Raw genomic sequence first — 16,865 nt, 5'->3', positions numbered from 1 at the left:
TGACTTCCTTTTTTCTTTTTTTGCCTCTGCAGAGAGATGTACTGAGTTACAGACTTGTGATCAGGCTCCATTTTCTAGTTTTACTCCCTGGCCAGTCCCTCTCTGGCATTCTGGAAACCCCTGACTGCAGCACAGTGCTGGATGCAAGAGAAAGGCATTAGACCGCTGTGCCAAAGCCAGTGAGCAAAAGAGACAGCATTTTCTTTTCCCCATCTTAGCAGATGAAACAAATGAACGAGTGTACTGGCTTTACTCTGCACAAACCAAGAGGAAGACGATGTTGTCTCCACTGAAGGGAGCCCACTTGCCACTCTGCACTCTTTTGAACAAGAGAGGATAGTCAAATTAAGGTCAAAACCGCAGGGCCCAAAGAAATTACTTCAGGATACAAAGGCAGTATAAATAGTGCTGTTCTAGAAGTAAGCAACATAGGAAGACATCTGGTTTAAAGCATCGACCACCAAAACCAGCTTCTCCAAACAAAAATTAGTATGAAAGGAAATTGCCAGATCATTAGAGCAACTAACTTGGATGGGATTTTGGGACTAAGGGCTTTGTTCTGAGAATAAATCAGTCTCTGCTCATTCTTTTCTTTTTGCTGTCACACCATGAAAACATTGACTCTCCTTAATCCACTTGACTGTTTTTTTTTTGTGGGTTTTTTTTTTTTAATAGCACAGTAATTCTTTCCTCACCACACCCATCTTTCTTCTTCCTCTCTTATTAGCAATTAAAAGCTGAAGTCTCATAAAAATTCCTCTATGACCCCTTATGGAATGCAGGTCTAGCCTTACCATAATAAAAAAAGAAATTTAATACTTTTTTTTTTTTATCATTTCACATTTAAAAACCTGCGACAATAATGCTCACCTCTCAGGAACAGCTTACACCAGCACCCATGGAAGGGAATACAAACAGACCAACTATAAGGAACAAGCTGCATGCATCTACAGTAGCTTTTTAACATGCATCAGTTTCTAAGTATCCCCTATTGTCTCCACTCATGGCATTTTTGGTTCACATTGTGGACATTCTCTGAGCGTGCCAGCTAGACTGCTTTGAGATGGAACTGAGCTTGAAAAGATACTCCAGGGGATTGCATGATGTGATCCAGCCCCCAGTAAGCATCCAGAATATTGGGACACGAACAGAGCTATACCATATTAAAGTTCCCAAAGCATGCATAACACAGAGAGGAAAAAAAAAAAAAACACATCTCTCACAACAAGTATGTTGCTTTTTGCTTTATGGATGCACTTTGATTGCATTACCCTATCTGTTGATGTGAACATAATTATCCCATTCTGAAATTCTTGCAAAATTATTTGAAAGGTTAAGCTTTTTTTTTTTTTTATCTTTTTGGTTTTTGTCTTGCCCAGACATGTGAACTTAAATGTTATTTTAAAAACTAACAGAAACTTCAGTATTTCAAACTTGGTTTACAAGTCTAAATATCAACTTGGAGTTAATACATCCTTTTTAAAGGTCATCTGTAACAAGTGAATAAAGCCTGAACTTTTAGCTCAGCCACACCACATCCAGAAGAAAAGTTAGGGCAAGAACAGGACAGAGTAAGAAATTAGCGCTGGACAGAATCCCAACTACTGTCATTTATACTGCAAGTTCAATTTCTAAAGCAAAGAAGGTGATGGGGTGTACTCTAAGCATACATCCCTGTATCTCTATATCAAGACCGACAGAAGAGAACAAAGTTGTAAGATACTACATGCCTTCACCACTGAAGCTGTGCGAGATGTTTACTGCAAGAACCCGAGTTTTATTAGATCCTTGGCTGCTTTAACAGTAAAGGAATTACCACTTCAGGAATCCCACAACAAAGAATACTTAAAAGACTAACACATTGCCTGGTGCATATGTAAGAATCTGCTTATTGTCTGAAGTCACAAGACTTCCCTTCCCCCCTTCTCCCTACTAAAATATGTATATATTAAAAAGCTGTTGTTTACAGCGTACCATTTTTCAGTTTGGTTTGGCTTGATGCAGGGCTTACACTGAACGCACCTTCCCCAGTGCTGCCAAGGGTCAGTGCTGACGTTACAAGTCCTGGCCACTGTCAGGCAGGCAAAGCTTACAGGGCCAAACCACTGCTAACGGTAGCTACTCGGTGCTGAGTGCTCCACAGTATGCCGTCCCACCTCTCAAATATAACTTCCCTGCATAAGGGAAGCATCCAGCTTTCACTGTGAAACAGGTTCATCTGAAAAGTGTCCCAATATGCAAGAGGATCCCTTCTGAGGCCTTTAATAAAAGGCTGAAATTAAAAGTATTTGAGCCAGGCAAGAGTAAGCAATTAAACTTTTATTCATGATCATTTACATATGCCTCAAAACATTCACCACAAAATGCAGACTTTCAGTTATCTTGTATTTAGCATAGAAAATGGTCATCTCTGTAGTAAAGCACCAAGGAACACACACCAGAACAGTCAGAAACAGATTCCACGTATCAGTCTTTTCCCTTCACAATGTACCACGACAAAGTTGGAGATTACATAAAAGTCTAAAAGTTCCAGAACAAATTCTAGAGTCACCTGAGTGCTTGGCAGGAACAGTATTACTTAGTAGCAGTTACATTACCTGTAGTGGAATTACACGCAGCACTTATTTTCTGCCTTTGTATTTTGCTCAGAAGAGTTACTTTTCACAGAACTGAGACAAACATTATTGGGCCAAACACTGGGTTTCATATTTGGCCTGAATTTTCCAATGGCAACCAAACAGAACAGTTTGCGGGTAGGAGTACCTACAACAACTGTAAGAGCAGATGTCAAGAGGGAAGGAAAGAATCACCTAATTATAGCCTATCATCTCATTACATACGGCCCAACCACTTACAGGCCCTTACATACTCACTACTCTACTCAGCTTTTTCCCCAGTATGCTTATTTTAATTAGCATTTCAAATTTACTTCTTAGAAGACAACATGATTTTTGAATTAAGTGGCGTACATGGACAAATACATGTACAAAGTTTTGGTAGTAATTTAAAGCTGTAAAATTGATATGCAAAGAAAGTCCTACAGACCCCATCACAGGTTAAAAAGAAATAACCAGAATCAGGGTGTTACATATAAAGCTACTTTAACAAAGAAACTAATACAGTTATCAAATAATTCATTAGAGAATAAATTGTTATACAAAAAGAAATGCTGCCTTTTTATCACTTCAGTACAGCAAATAAGAAGGCAACATTAAGAAAAGTGCACAGCAGAGAAGAACTGTTCAGCTTTCTGAAAAAGTTGAATTTTTCTTCAGACACCAGGCTTTCGTCAGGAAACATCTTGGGCTAGGATTACTTATATTCTCTCCCCGATCAGTCTCTTCTTGCATTAGTTCTTGGTAAGGCGCTTACTCTGACATGTAGGAACGATACATCAGGGCCACGATAATTGCTGCTATTGCCGGGATCACCCAGTTGGACCATGAACTAGAAAGAAGTTTTTGAAACAGCAGTTTAAGAAGTGACAACCACCAAGTTAAAGAAGTCGCTGGTTAAAGAAAGTCCTTCCCTCCCAACATATACTTCAAGGTCAGGGCAAGAGCAGAACACCTGGACTGGCCCAGTAATGCTCTAGCCAAGCAAAAAACCTTGTCCTGTTCAGACTTTGTACTAGAGCTTACAAGTTTGTTTACTAAAAGAGTTAAGACTCTAGACATGCTTAAAGTCATGGCATGCTGCCCAGAATATCATTCATTCAAAAGCCATTTAAGACATAATACATGACACTTTCCACTTTCAAGTACCCAAACTCCCCACTCAAAAGAGTATGGAAGGGTGCTCTGAGGTTTCAGCAACAGGCAGCAGGACATAACTTTACAAAGTTATTCAGACAATTTCAAACATACTCTCCACATCACCCCATTCTGACAGATTTTTCCTTTAATTATAGCAAATTTTAAAAGTGAGCGAATCCATGTCAGAAGTAGTCAGCAATGGAAGCAAGTGTCTTCTATTTCCTTGCTAGCCTCCAGAAATGAAGGCCTGTACAGCATAAACAATTTGATAGAGACTGGTACGCATCAGTGTGGGAAAAAATTTAGATATTAACATGCTTGTAAAATGGTACATAGATGCCAAACTGGACTTTACACAGAACAGAGATGTCAAAGGATTTAGCGTGCACATTTATGTTTCTGTAGATAAATGCTATTCAGCTTTCTGAGTGTCAGAAACATCATCATGAGGAGCTTCAGGTTTGATACCAGATATCATACTGTACCTGGAATTAGACTGCACAGTGGTAATAAGAGGTTCCTGGAAAGCAAAACAAAAAGATATTTACATCAGGCAGACATCCTTCGCCATACTTAATTGCCCTTCAATTTCTCAAAAATTAAGGGGAACTACTTTTGAAAACAACTTTGTGCATTGCCTTTGGAAAACATTTTATCGGATTTGCTGTAACAGAACTGTTGTATAAGCCAGATAGCAGCAGTTTCTGCAGTCAACACTGCATCGAAAGCAATTTCACAAAACAAGAAAGTTCACTGCAAGTTTTCCATGAAGTTAACGTCAACCTCAGGTTACAGTCTGAAAAGTTATAGTTGCCTAAAAGACAAAGATCCATTGCTTGTCTAAAATCTAATCAAAGAGACTCCAAATGAATACAAGAGAATTTCTTACACAGAAGCAAGGTGCTGATTTACATGCACACAAGGCTTATTAAACTCAGCTTGTTAGCGTGGTGTTTCAGATTGCTTAAGAACTGCTGTCAAATTATTACAGCTTTTGATACTGACTTGTATTTCTTGTTCAGCTTCCATAGAAAAAGAACCACTACAAGACCAAATCCTAGGTGGGTATTTATGCAGTTTGTAAGAGGACTTAATCATTTGAGTATTACTAACTGCACGTGGCCTAATTGCATTTAAAAGATCCAAGCATTAACAAAAATGTACTTTAATAGTACAAGATCCATCACTGAAAAATGAACTGACTGAGCTGTAAATATTCTGATACCAAGGCAAAGAGTGAAAAAGATCCCTCACAGGGATCCTGTGTAGGTTTAAACAGGCTACTTTTTCAAAAGCCCAAATTATCATAGGCTGATGCACAACAAATTATATTTTAAAATAATACAGCTCAGTAATTACATCCATATTGTTTTTTGTGAACATCTCCACGAAGAACTAACCCCAAAGCCAAACCATGTGGAGCAGCTCTTGCCCACACCATTAAGGCTAGCACCTTCTACAACAGATTTGCCACATTCAGGGCCAGGGAATGGTTCCCCCCAACACTAAGGCAGCAGGAAGAATGCAAACCAAAATACCAAAATATTATTAAAATATTAATAAAGTCACCAAAAATACGTTTTTCAAACATCATGACACAGGAAATTGTGTGCTCATGGTGCTTTAAACTGTGCAAAGATGAAAATGACGTTTGGAAGCACAAGGCCTGCTGAAGGTTCCTAGAAGGCCAGGGCATAGGTTTGTCACACATCCGGAGGGCAGTTCTAAGTGAAACTGTCTTATCAGCTATGCCCACACGTCCTGTTAGAGCAAAGTGTTCTGTCTTTCCAGAAAGAAGCTGGAAAACACTCATTACTGTAGATAACCATGACCACTAGCACTAAAACAAGGGAACAAGCCAAACAGGAGCGTAGTAAGATGTCATTTAGATCTCTCTTAACTCCAACTGACTGTACTTGGGCCAAACTACAATCCTAAGTACTTCAATTTACTAAGTTTCTGTGAGTTTACTGTAGTCAAGAGATAGTATTACTACAACTTGCACTAGGCAATCTGTTTCTCAGTTGCACTTACGGTTGCTGCTCGTACAGCTTAAGTGTAAATTATTCTGAATTTCAAAAGAAGTCTGAATGACAGATCTTTTTCTTGGTGGGAAGAAGCTCTGAATTCCAGTCACCACTCGATTTGTTAATTTTATTAGTACACTAGTTCAATTAGTTATGATGCCAGATCAATGAGCTTAAGAGATTTATGATCTGAAACACTACACTTAAATAACCTGACTTATTTTTGCATCTGAGTATACCGTTTACTCAGAGATACACCATCTACAATGCCCAAAAGAAATAATGTGACATTTCAAGAAACAATACTTACTGTTGGCTTCTGAAGCTTCGCTCTATCATCCTGCGTGAGAATAAGGAGAGAAAAAACACATTTAGATAAACACCCAAAACATGAAAAAAGTCACAAAGAATCATCCAATTCAGTTCACAGTTCTGTTAGTGTACACCTATTCTTCCCTAAGAAACAGACTTACAAAAGAGGTATCAGTAGATGTTGTTCAGCTACCATAAACAAGATCACCTCCTTGAATAATACTTCCCAAGATACAATGAAGTGAAACTTGAGTCAAACATTTTTTTTGTGCACGTTTTTGCATTTCTTTTGTCTCTCAACAGTACATGTTTCCTTAGCTTACACGTGGATTACAGTAATACTAGCTTACTTCTACCTAGTCTGCTCATATTTATCAAGCAAAATTATCTAACTAGCTTTGGGACGTTTGTATTGGATGTTAGGCCAAATTCTATGGATGTCTCAGAAACCCATGAAGCTTTACTTGAGACAGTCACATTCATTTCAAAAGAAACAGTGTACCTTCTTGACAGTGTTTTATTTATCACAACTATCAAACTACGTGTTTCATATTCAGTGAAAACGGGCATTTATCAAACAAGGATGAACTGGACTGGTAGCAGATTATGAACAATTTTACTGTTATCAGTTGCTGCCTGAAAGAGATGACAAGTCTGGGGCATTACAAGTATGCACCAGACCTGAACTACTTTGTACTAGGAGAGGCTACACTAGCAATATTCATCGGGAAAGGACCTAAGACAGGAAGAGGATCAGGACTCTTACTCTTAAATGTAATTCTCAAGACAGTGATATTCTCCTGAAATGACAGACAAAACAGAAAAGACAGACAGCTGAGGACAAGAGAAGAGGCAGGGATGGGCAGGTAGAGTCTCTGCACACTAGCTGCCTGGGTCTTCCAACAAGTGGATTTCAACTACCACCACGTAGGAGAGCTTAGAAGAGGCAGCCATGGCAACTACAGCAGCTCTGTACCTAGAAATATACCCTCCAAAGACTGAGGCAGCAAACAGGTGCTTGGTAAAAGTACAGGAGATATGGAGATTACAGAAAAAAAGGAAGTGACAGATGGAACTGTCAGTGACAGTGGGAACAAATCATAAACCTGACAACTAGGTAACATCAATACAGCACAAAATGAGGGCAGCCAAAGACAGGGATGATATACAAAGCATCAAACTAGATTATGTTTGCATTTTCCTATCTGAACACCAGGAAGCACTTTTTTACTGTGGAGGGTGACGGAGCACTGGCACAGGCTGCCCAGAGAGGCTGCAGAATCTCCTCCTTGGAGATCTCCAAGAGCCGCCGGAATGTGACCCTGAGCAGCCTGCTCTGGGTGTCCCTGCTGGAGCAGGGGGTTGGAGTGGGTGACCTCAAGATGGTCCCTTCTAACATTATTCATTCTACAATTCTGCAGCAGCAATCTTCCAAATATACGCACAAAGATCCAGATTGTGCTTGCAGATCAAAATGGAAGCCTGGCACATATGTGTACAATGATGAAAGCAGGAAAGTTGCTGAGTAATCACTTCACATGTTGACTTAAGAAGAGGTCTAGACATTCCAACATTCCACCGTCAGGAATTATAGTCTTATTTATAAAGCTCACAGGGTACAACAGGAACAGCACATTTCCACATTCAGTTTACTCAAGAACTAAGCTGTAAAATATTTTAAAGAAGCAAAGTTTTAGACATGACCATCCTCACATTATACTAGTCAGATCACTTTGCACTGGTGCAACCTTCTTCAGAAGAAGTCTATCCACAAACATCTGCAGAGCTGGCATCCAACCCAAACAGCAGCTCTCTTTATCTTGATGACAATTGTCAGATAAATAACTAGACACAAAGACACTATAGTAGACATTACGTACTGGTACACTTGCATACTCACCGGATGTAGCTCCCCAACAATAAATGATTCTGACAGCGTCCTTGCATCTGTGGAGTGGCCAACGTCTTCAAAGTTCTCAGTAGCATCTCCCCCAGCTTGTTCCCTGAGGACCTCTTCACCACCTGGGTGCTGCAATTTTAAATCAATGCAAATTTGATATTAAAAACCATTCCACATTCTGAAAATGAAGTTCATTTCCATATTTTTAAAAAAAAGTCCTTGCAAAAAAGAGTCCCTAGACCTGTTAAAGCAAATGTAAGCCCCTCTAAATAACTAGAGAGCTTTGTGCAATCTCAGAAGCCAAAACCAAAGAAGCTAGGTCTCTACTCCAGTGACAGATCAGTAATAGGCGCTACCCCAGCAGCAGCTAAGGATGGATTTAAAATATTACTGGTATCAGTGTTTTAGCAGCCAAACTGTTATCTAAAGTTACACAGTGCTCATATTTCAACAGGAAACATTTTTATCTAAACAGTGCTTTATACAGCAGAAGGATAAAAGCCAAAAGGTGTAAGTTGCAGAAAGGAACGTTCCAGGTAGGTATAACAAAAAAAGATATTCACAACAAAAGTAATCAAGCAAGTTGTGCATGTTCCCTGGCCAATCCCCATCCTTTCAGCCTGCCTAGCCAAGGCCCTGAGGAACCTGACCTAGTTAATCATAGCTCAAGCTTGGGGCAGGACCAGATAACCTCCAGGAATCCTTTCCAAAAGAAATTATTGCATGATTATCTAGTAAGCCAGCTACTTTGGAGCTGCTTAAGCACCACTGAAAGCTCATGCAAGACACCAGAATAGCATTTTTGTTTTAGCAGACCACAGAATCCCCAAACCACACTGCTGGTAAAACCACTGAGATGGAGAGAAGTCACTCCCCCATACCTCTTGATGCCTCGACCCACCACCATTCCCTTAACCAAACACCTGCTATCCGTTGACTTTTATTCTTCCCCAGGATACACTTTTGGGATTGCAAGCAGTTCCACATTTCTGTCCATTAAATAACTCCATATATATATAGCAAGTTACAGTGTATCTTCTGGTTACTTGAGGTTGAGAAAACTCACTGCAGTTACTCTGTTGTTAGGTAACTAAGGTACCAAAAAATTCACCACTCAACTTGTAGGTGGAAAGCTATGAAACTGTTCTATACAAACAGGAGTTGTTAGATGAGCAATTTGAGACTATATAAGTACTGCCTTGGATTAAGGCAACCATATAATAAATTCTAACGCCTCACAAGGGACATGGAAAATTAAGTCTCCAAAGCCTTATTTCATTTTTAACACTCCTGACTGCAGAATCTAAAGTGATGAAAATAGGCAAAACTTCTGTTAGAGTCAGGCTTAGAGTCAACTGAACAGAAAAGCCACATTTACAAAGGAGATAAAAGAAATGGCATAAACATTTCTACCAGCCTAAGGAATTCAAGTTCGCATTTAATTCAGATCTACCATATTAACCTCCTACCAATCCTTTTCTTCTAAGGGGGAAAAAAAAGTAAGATTTGTTTATATAGATTAGGAAGACAGTATAATTACCAGTTTCCAGCTGTGCTGGAACTCCAAAACTTGAGTTAATGTTTGCAAAGGCACAAGTTTATTATTAAAGACTGAGAAAGTTGCTTAAAAAAAAAAAAGGCCAAAACATCACAGCTAGAAGCACAAGAGATGCCTACCATGACTAAGCAAAACCAAGATTAAGCAATTGATACAGAGATTAGGCATAGAAGCTGGGCAAAAAAAAAAAAGAGTGCATGTAGAGTAAAGATTACGCAAACAGGCCTACAAACATGCCACGCTCATCAAATCCTGCCCTTGAATCCATTCTGATAAGTATTAGGGAAAGGACTAGAGAGAAGTTGAGAGATCATTCAAGTTCAGTGCCTTGAAATCCAGAGTACGCTTAAGAAGCTGAACTTGGATCTAACAGGCTCTCCCAGATACTATCGTAACTAAGTCTTCATAAAATTCACTCCATGGTTTTAATACCATGCTAAAGTACTGTGCACCCCAAAATAAACCTTTCTCAGAGGAATGAGTCATGCTATATAAACTGTGAAATGCCACATTAAAAGTATTATGAAATATATGTGAAATCTTGAGCAGAAGGCAGAACTCCTCGGAAAAAAACATGCTTATCTAACAAGACAACAACAACCAGCAAAAGGAACAAACGTGTGACTACCCATAAAGCACTAACAGCGTGCACGTTCACATTTGTGCGTTGTGGTGAACCCGAGCCCTGCTCCAACAAGTCGATACAACATCGATTACTGCAGCAAGCTGTCAGACAAGAGGGTCCCTAGCAGTACAACTGCATCTACGTTAAAGCCATTTCACTGGGTACTTTAACAGACTACCTGCAGGCTGCTGACCACAGCATGGCCATCCACTACATTCCCAAATCCTTCCCATGTGCTGCTACAAAGCAACCAAGTAGCTACAGGAGCAGCCTCACTGAGGCACTCCAACTTTTCTCTGAAGGTTTTGTTTTCAGTCTGACCAGCAGCTGATCGCTCCAATGCCACGGTTTTGCAGAGAGCGTCACCACAGAGGAAGTATGGCAATGACCAACTCATCACACGTGTCAGCTGAAGGGGTGAAACCCGCCCTGACCTCTGCCACCATAACCGGACAGATGTTACTTTTCCCCTTGCATCAGCAAGACTACAGCAAAGATAAATGCACAGTGTTTCCAACTTAAGCCAACTAGCAGAAGGTAATCCTAAAAACCTACTAGACATACTTAAAAGTATTTTGAAACTTCACACATTTCTTTTTGATAGCATCTGCTTTAAAAATGCAAACTTACAACCTCTGTGCAAACAACCAGCATGCAAAACATGCAATTAGTGAAAAGACCTGGCCTTCCCCAATGAAAGGGAGTAACTGAAAAGCCTTACAAATGCCAAGAAATTACTTTTGTATCAAAAGCTTGGCATTTTCCATAGTTCAATGAGTCTCTCAAAGGTTGTCTACACAAGGCCTTTGTTTACACTTTGTATGACAAAGCTTGCTACCAGAATTTCCATTTTCATGAAAAGCCTCTTGCTAGGCCCTGGAACTGGAAGCCCAGACTGCACCAATAATGACTCCTAAACTGAAATCCTGTGATATAAATAAGTATTTTTGCAGGCAGAATTGTGGTTCAAGGGAAATGAAGAAGCTTTTGCTAGCCTAGTTCATTCCTAGGACAATCCCAATACAGCATATTTAAGTTACATGTGGAACAGAAGTCTGTACAAAGCCAGCAAAAGTACCTAGCATGGGCTAATTCCTAACAGCAGCACGTTAAGAAGATTTAGATGAAGCAACTAAGCAGTTAAATTCACTGTTATCATCTGGGTCAAGAGTCTAATTACTTCATCCTGAACACCTATCAGATCTCCCTCTTGCTACAGTCATGCAACTTTCTCAGTGTCATAGTTCAAGACTATTAAAGTATAACTACCTGGATTCACAACTCTTATCACCCCTTCCCCCCCAAACTGGGGGAATCAAGTCTTTTGGGTCCAATTCAAGTCCCAGGCGAGATAACTGAAAGCCTCCACCAGTGGCAGCCTTAGGAATTCAAGTTTTGCACTCTACTAGAAGCAGAAAGGTGCAGAGACAGAACTAGAGGTGCTCTGCTAATTTTAGCTTTATTGTATAAAAAAGACTAATGCTTGCTTTAAGGACACTTCCATGTAGTCCTCCAAAATATTTCTGTAAGCTATTCAAGTTACAGGACAGAAATTTTGCACTTATAAAATTTAAGGAGCAGAGGAGAGTACTTCTCTTTATGAGTCTGCAGTTTTGAAAACCATCATTAGGGTTTTAGATGAAGTGCCCAATAGCTGAGTGCCCGTTTTCCCACTTAAAAAACAATTACAGCTCGCAGTGTGCGTTTTGCAAAGAACACTTAGAACTGCTATTTTTCAGAGCACTTTCAAGTCCTCCTTCAAGTTTCACCACAGCTTTAGGAAGTGATAGCACCAGTTTTTATCCTTAGACTGCAAGGTTCTGCAGTAAAAACTCACACAGTATTTTGTCAGACTTAAGAACGTGCCGCTACTGGCACCCTTTGATGTAAACTGTTCATTAACTTATACCACTCCTCCCCAGCATCACATGAACGTAATCCATCTCCACATGGTGGAGAGACCATTTTTCACTGTGATGCAGTAAGACAGTATTAGTTTTTCCGCACTTTATTCGACCAGCATTCCAGAAGACGTTTTTTGAGAGCTGTCCATTCTGTTTAGAAACAGTGCTATATAAGCACAAGCTTTCAGATTATGAAAAAAAATACATTGGCCATGCACATTTTCACTATATAAACTGTATATCCAAGTTTTGAGACCACCAAAAGGACTATATTAGATGAATATTAAATATGTATCTAGTTTGTTTCCAGAACACAGCATTTCTCTGAGGCTGAGGTGTTCCTGCTCATGTTGGTTTCTCTGCCTCTCTTTAGGAATTCACTTAAGATCCCAGCAAAGCAATTGGGAAGACTCTCACCACAACAGGAAGCCAAGATCAGGGCACTGATCATTTCATTCCTGTTTTAAATAGGCCCAACTACTCATTTAGCTCCTGAGATCAATGTCAGTCAGTCAGTCCTGAACAGTGGAATTCCTTTCTTAAACTACAGAAAAACACTATCAGGCAATACCACCATACTTACTCCATTACTTGACATTTCTTATTACACATGTATGGAATTATCTCCAATACAGACAGATACAGCCATAAGATCCTGCTGTCAGTATGCATTCACTTCGAACAGCTGTTTTTCCTTAAAGGATGTATGACCTGAAACTATGAAGAGGTTTCTCAAGTTTTCTGTAATACAGGTCCAACAGCTTTTGAATGAAAAATATGATACACGAGTTCCCAGTCCCAAGAATACTCTTTCATGTCAAGAGCATTCAGATAGCGCACCCTAAAAGCTAAGGTCTCTGGATTTCCTGCCTTAAGGGATAAACGTGGATAATCAAAGAACACTCAGAGATACATACTTGCGTTATAGGTTGAGAGATCCTACATTTGGAGATAAAAAACAGTTGCTGGAGTCTTCATCTCCAGTAATCTCTAAGATAAAGTGCCAAAGTACATAATCCTTTTCTTCTCCAGCACTTCATCCCTATTTCAAAGTATCTTTTTAAGCCTTGGCCTTAGAAAACCAAGCCAATGTGGTCACCCTGTGTGATGCCTCCACACAGCCTTACCACTCCCAATGCGCATGCACTGCTCCCAGTCCACTTACTAATTTCAATCAAGTGTTGACAAAGGCTGATAGCTCCCCCCCACACCCAAAAAAAAAAAAAAGAGTTCCCCTAAACATCTGCAAGCTTTATGCAGAGACAGCAGCTGTACAGAGAAAATACAGCCTTTAAGTACTGTAATGAAGTGAAAAGCAACAGCATACATTCAATTATTAAGCAAGAAAACACCCAGTGTATCTGTAACAGTGAGCTACTGTAAAGTTTCCAACTTCATAAGCAGAAAGAAAATAATTCCAAAGGTTAATGCAATAGTTGGAGAGATTTTTTTGTTGAATTAAGAAATGGAACTGGTAAACTCAGCTTCTGTTCACAGTTCTTCACTCTCCAGTAAACTGACGCTCTTAGATATTTCCTAGTAGGGAAGAGGATTGAATCGATGCTTTAACAGTGCTCTCTGGAAGACTATTAGGCTTATTTTAATAGCCTATAATTAATTCTTGAAATATTTTAAGCTTTTCTACTTCCTGCAAGAAAACCAATAGGTAAAGCTGAATTTGACTAGTAATGCTATAGAAACTGCTCATGTAATCCCTGCTTCCCTGAGAAGTGTTCATCATAGTCCAGAATGCACTAGCAAGTGGCTCGCTTCAATTTCTCCTTATCTGTCATGTGTAAATCCCTCAAAGTGCCTGACAGACCAGAATGAATTAGTACATCACTTTATAAGTTAACCACTTATCAAAAGCATTCAAAAAAGGCAAAAACCAAAGTACCCTACGAAATGTTTTAATCCAAGGGTTCCACCCTCAAAAAAAAAAAATCAATACAATGAACACTAGGATATTCAAGAATTTTCCTTGGGAGTGCAGCTGCACTTAGATAGCCATTTTCAACAAAGCAATCTTATCTCACTCCTTTATTATCTCAGCATATCATCCAGGAAGTTCAGCTCCAAAGCCAGCCGTATCACAGCAAAAACTGTTTAGTGTGAGGCTAAAGCCTGAGCCAGTATACCACGGCACATCAGACATCCTACAGCTGTCCAAGAAAAAAACTACTTAACTGCTTACAAACTGAATTCTTTTGGTTTGATAGTGAATTTGCCAAGTTCTCCTGAGGGCTGAAATCAAGTCTATCTTGCAAAACTTGAAACTAATACTTATCAATTTCATCACGTGTTCCGAACGACGAAAGGGACTGTCAGCTTGACTGTGCAGCTACTTAAATCATAAGCTCACTAGTTCTTGGAATTTTTGTCAAACTTTTTCTATTTTGTTTCTCTTTTAAATCTGGAAGACCTCACAGAACTGTGTACCAACCAAAACCAATCCAGTCTTCAAGAACAGCGCTCAGTTTCAGAGGCTCCACGAAAAACTGTTCTTCCCCAAGGCTTCTAGAGTTAAATCAGCCTTGCCTGTGTAACTAAACATTTCCATACCTAGGTAATGAACCAGACCAGGGCTATAGCTAGATGAAAACCAATTCAGAAAGAATTGGTAGATCTGGCTCACAACCCAACTGCGCCGGCACACAGCCTAAGCGTCGGCAAACTCCTATTTGCAGAATACCCCACTTTAAAGCTCAAGTGTCTAGAATCATGAAAACCAAGACAGGACCACTCCACAGCAGAGGCTCACATAGTGCCGTATCACTACAAGTTAATAATGTAAGACTGCAAGAACTCTTTTAAATCGGGTGCCAGATCTTTGCAGAGTGGGAAGAAGGGACTGAGAGAAAAGCGTCAAAACATCACGGATAAATCCTAGCCACGCTTAATTGTGAAATCAGTTTAACCACTAGTTACGTTTGTAAGCGTACACAGAAGAACATTTCGGTTGTTTCGGTCCAGTAACTACAGCGCTTCTTCATTAACCCTGACCACCAATGATTACACGAACCGGCCACCATCAGGCGAGCGGGAACGCCAACTGTTAGCGAGGACAGACAAAACCAGAGGGGCCCAAGTTTACCTCAGGAAGCTGGAACTCGCGCGGCTGGGCTCTGCCCGGGACCTGCGTACGGGGGCAGGAACAAGAGCACGAAACCTCGGGGGGAACTCAGGGGAAGGCAGCGAGGAAAGCCAAGGAGGAGGAGGAGGAAAGGGGAGGCGGCAGCCGCGCTACCGGACGGCTCCCGGTCACCCCAACGGTCGCCCCCAGCGGCCGTTTAACGGTCGCCCACCTCGTCGAGGAACTTGGTGACGTCGTAGATGCGGTGGTGCAGGATGATCCAGGTGCTCTGGCTGGTGTTGTGCCGCTGCACCTCCTCCAGCCGGTAGTAGCGGCCCCGCCACGCCTCGCCGCCAGCCTCCCCCGAGCCACCCATGGCCGGCCGCTGCTGCCCAGGCTCGGCGCCGCGCACACGGCCACCGGGGCTGCCCGCAGCACGCCTAGAGCCCGGCCGCCGGGCCTCCCACCGCCCCGCCCGCCCGGCCCGCTCATTGGCGGAGAGGCACGCCTATCAAGCGAGGCGGCGGGATGCCGCGCGGGGGTTGGAGGACGCCGCGGGGAGGGGCGGGGCTTAGCGAGGTGGCCGCGGCGGTGTTCACAGGGTCCTCCTACCCCGGACCCAGGAGCGGTCGGCGCCCTCCCCTCCACACCACGTGACTCGGTCACGTGCATCGCAACAGCAGGCGGTGGCGGTTGGCGCCGCCCGTCCCGCCCCGCCCTCGTCACGCGCCCCGCTTCAGGCGGCCGGCGGCGCCATCTTCCTGCCCTCTGGGCGCTCCTCCCCGCACGGCGGCGCCGCGCCGTGGCGCTGAGGGAGAGCGGTGTGGTACGGTGGTACTGCTCAGGTGGGCAGCTGGGCTCCGCCGCAGCCGCTCTGACACTACCCCTCCTCAAAGGGAAAGGGGGAGAAAATGCGATGGGAAGGGCTCAAGGGCTGAGATAAAAACGGGGAGATCGCTCAATAATTACCATGACAGGCAAAACAGACTCAGCAAAGGGAGATCATATAAATTTATTGCCAATTACTAACAAGGTAGAGAAGTGTGAAACAAAAAAATTCTAAAAACGTCTTCCACGTTCCCCACGGGCGGCAGCTCCCCCCAGACCCCCTGCTCCTGCGTGGGCTCCTCTCCACGGGCTGCAGCTCCGGCCCGGGGCCTGCTCCTGCGGGGGCTCTCCATGGGCCGCAGCCTCCTCCAGGCCACATCCACCTGCTCCACCGGGGGCTCCTCCACGGGCTGCAGCGTGGAGATCTGCTCCGTGTGGGACCCATGGGCTGCAGGGGGACAGCCTGCTCCACCAGGGGCCTCTCCACAGGCCGCAGGGGAACTTCTGGAGCACCTCTTCCCTTCCGTCTTTACTGGTTTTGGTGTCTGCAGGGTTGTTTCTCTCACATTTTCTCACTCTTCTCTCCCAGCTTCTGTTGTGCAGCAGTTTTTTCCCTTTTCTTAAACCTGCTCTCACAGAGGCCCAAACAACATCCCTTACTGGCTCAGCTCTGGTCAGCAGCAGGTCCCTTTTGGAGCTGGCTGAAACTAGCCCGTATCTAACAGGGGGCAGTTTCTGGATTCTTCTCTCAGAAGGCACCCCTGCAGCTTCTCACTACCAATACCTTGCCACATAAACCCACTACAAGCAGTAGGGTTGCCCCTGGAGCCTGGCCCAGCCTCCAACTGCAGGTGCTTCCTCATGGCACTGCTCGATGCCTGCT

General features: G+C 42.3%; 1 protein-coding gene across 1 annotated transcript; it reads right to left on the bottom strand.

Moving 5' to 3' along the window:
* Nucleotides 1-2,304: 2,304 nt before the first annotated feature.
* Nucleotides 2,305-15,608, bottom strand: CYB5A (cytochrome b5 type A). The gene is made up of 5 exons (XM_013181124.3): nt 15,387-15,608; nt 7,995-8,123; nt 6,093-6,122; nt 4,241-4,275; nt 2,305-3,447 (listed from the first exon to the last, which is right to left on the bottom strand). Exons 1-5 carry the CDS (start codon nt 15,528-15,530, stop codon nt 3,369-3,371), a joined length of 417 nt encoding a protein of 138 aa, XP_013036578.2. The 5' UTR covers nt 15,531-15,608; the 3' UTR covers nt 2,305-3,368.
* Nucleotides 15,609-16,865: the final 1,257 nt, after the last annotated feature.

Source organism: Anser cygnoides, chromosome 2, assembly GCF_040182565.1.
Source record: "Anser cygnoides isolate HZ-2024a breed goose chromosome 2, Taihu_goose_T2T_genome, whole genome shotgun sequence".
Taxonomy (NCBI): Eukaryota; Metazoa; Chordata; class Aves; order Anseriformes; family Anatidae; genus Anser; species Anser cygnoides.
This window is presented reverse-complemented; position numbering and strand designations above follow the sequence as displayed.

Coding starts and splice junctions, on each gene's coding strand:
- CYB5A (XM_013181124.3), bottom strand. CDS start 15,530: ATGGGTGGCTCGGGGGAGGCTGGCGGCGAGGCGTGGCGGGGCCGCTAC. Junction 6,123..7,994: donor TTGTTGGGGAGCTACATCCG/GTGAGTATGCAA, acceptor ATTCTCACGCAG/GATGATAGAGCGAAGCTTCA. Junction 4,276..6,092: donor CGAAGCTTCAGAAGCCAACA/GTAAGTATTGTT, acceptor TTTGCTTTCCAG/GAACCTCTTATTACCACTGT.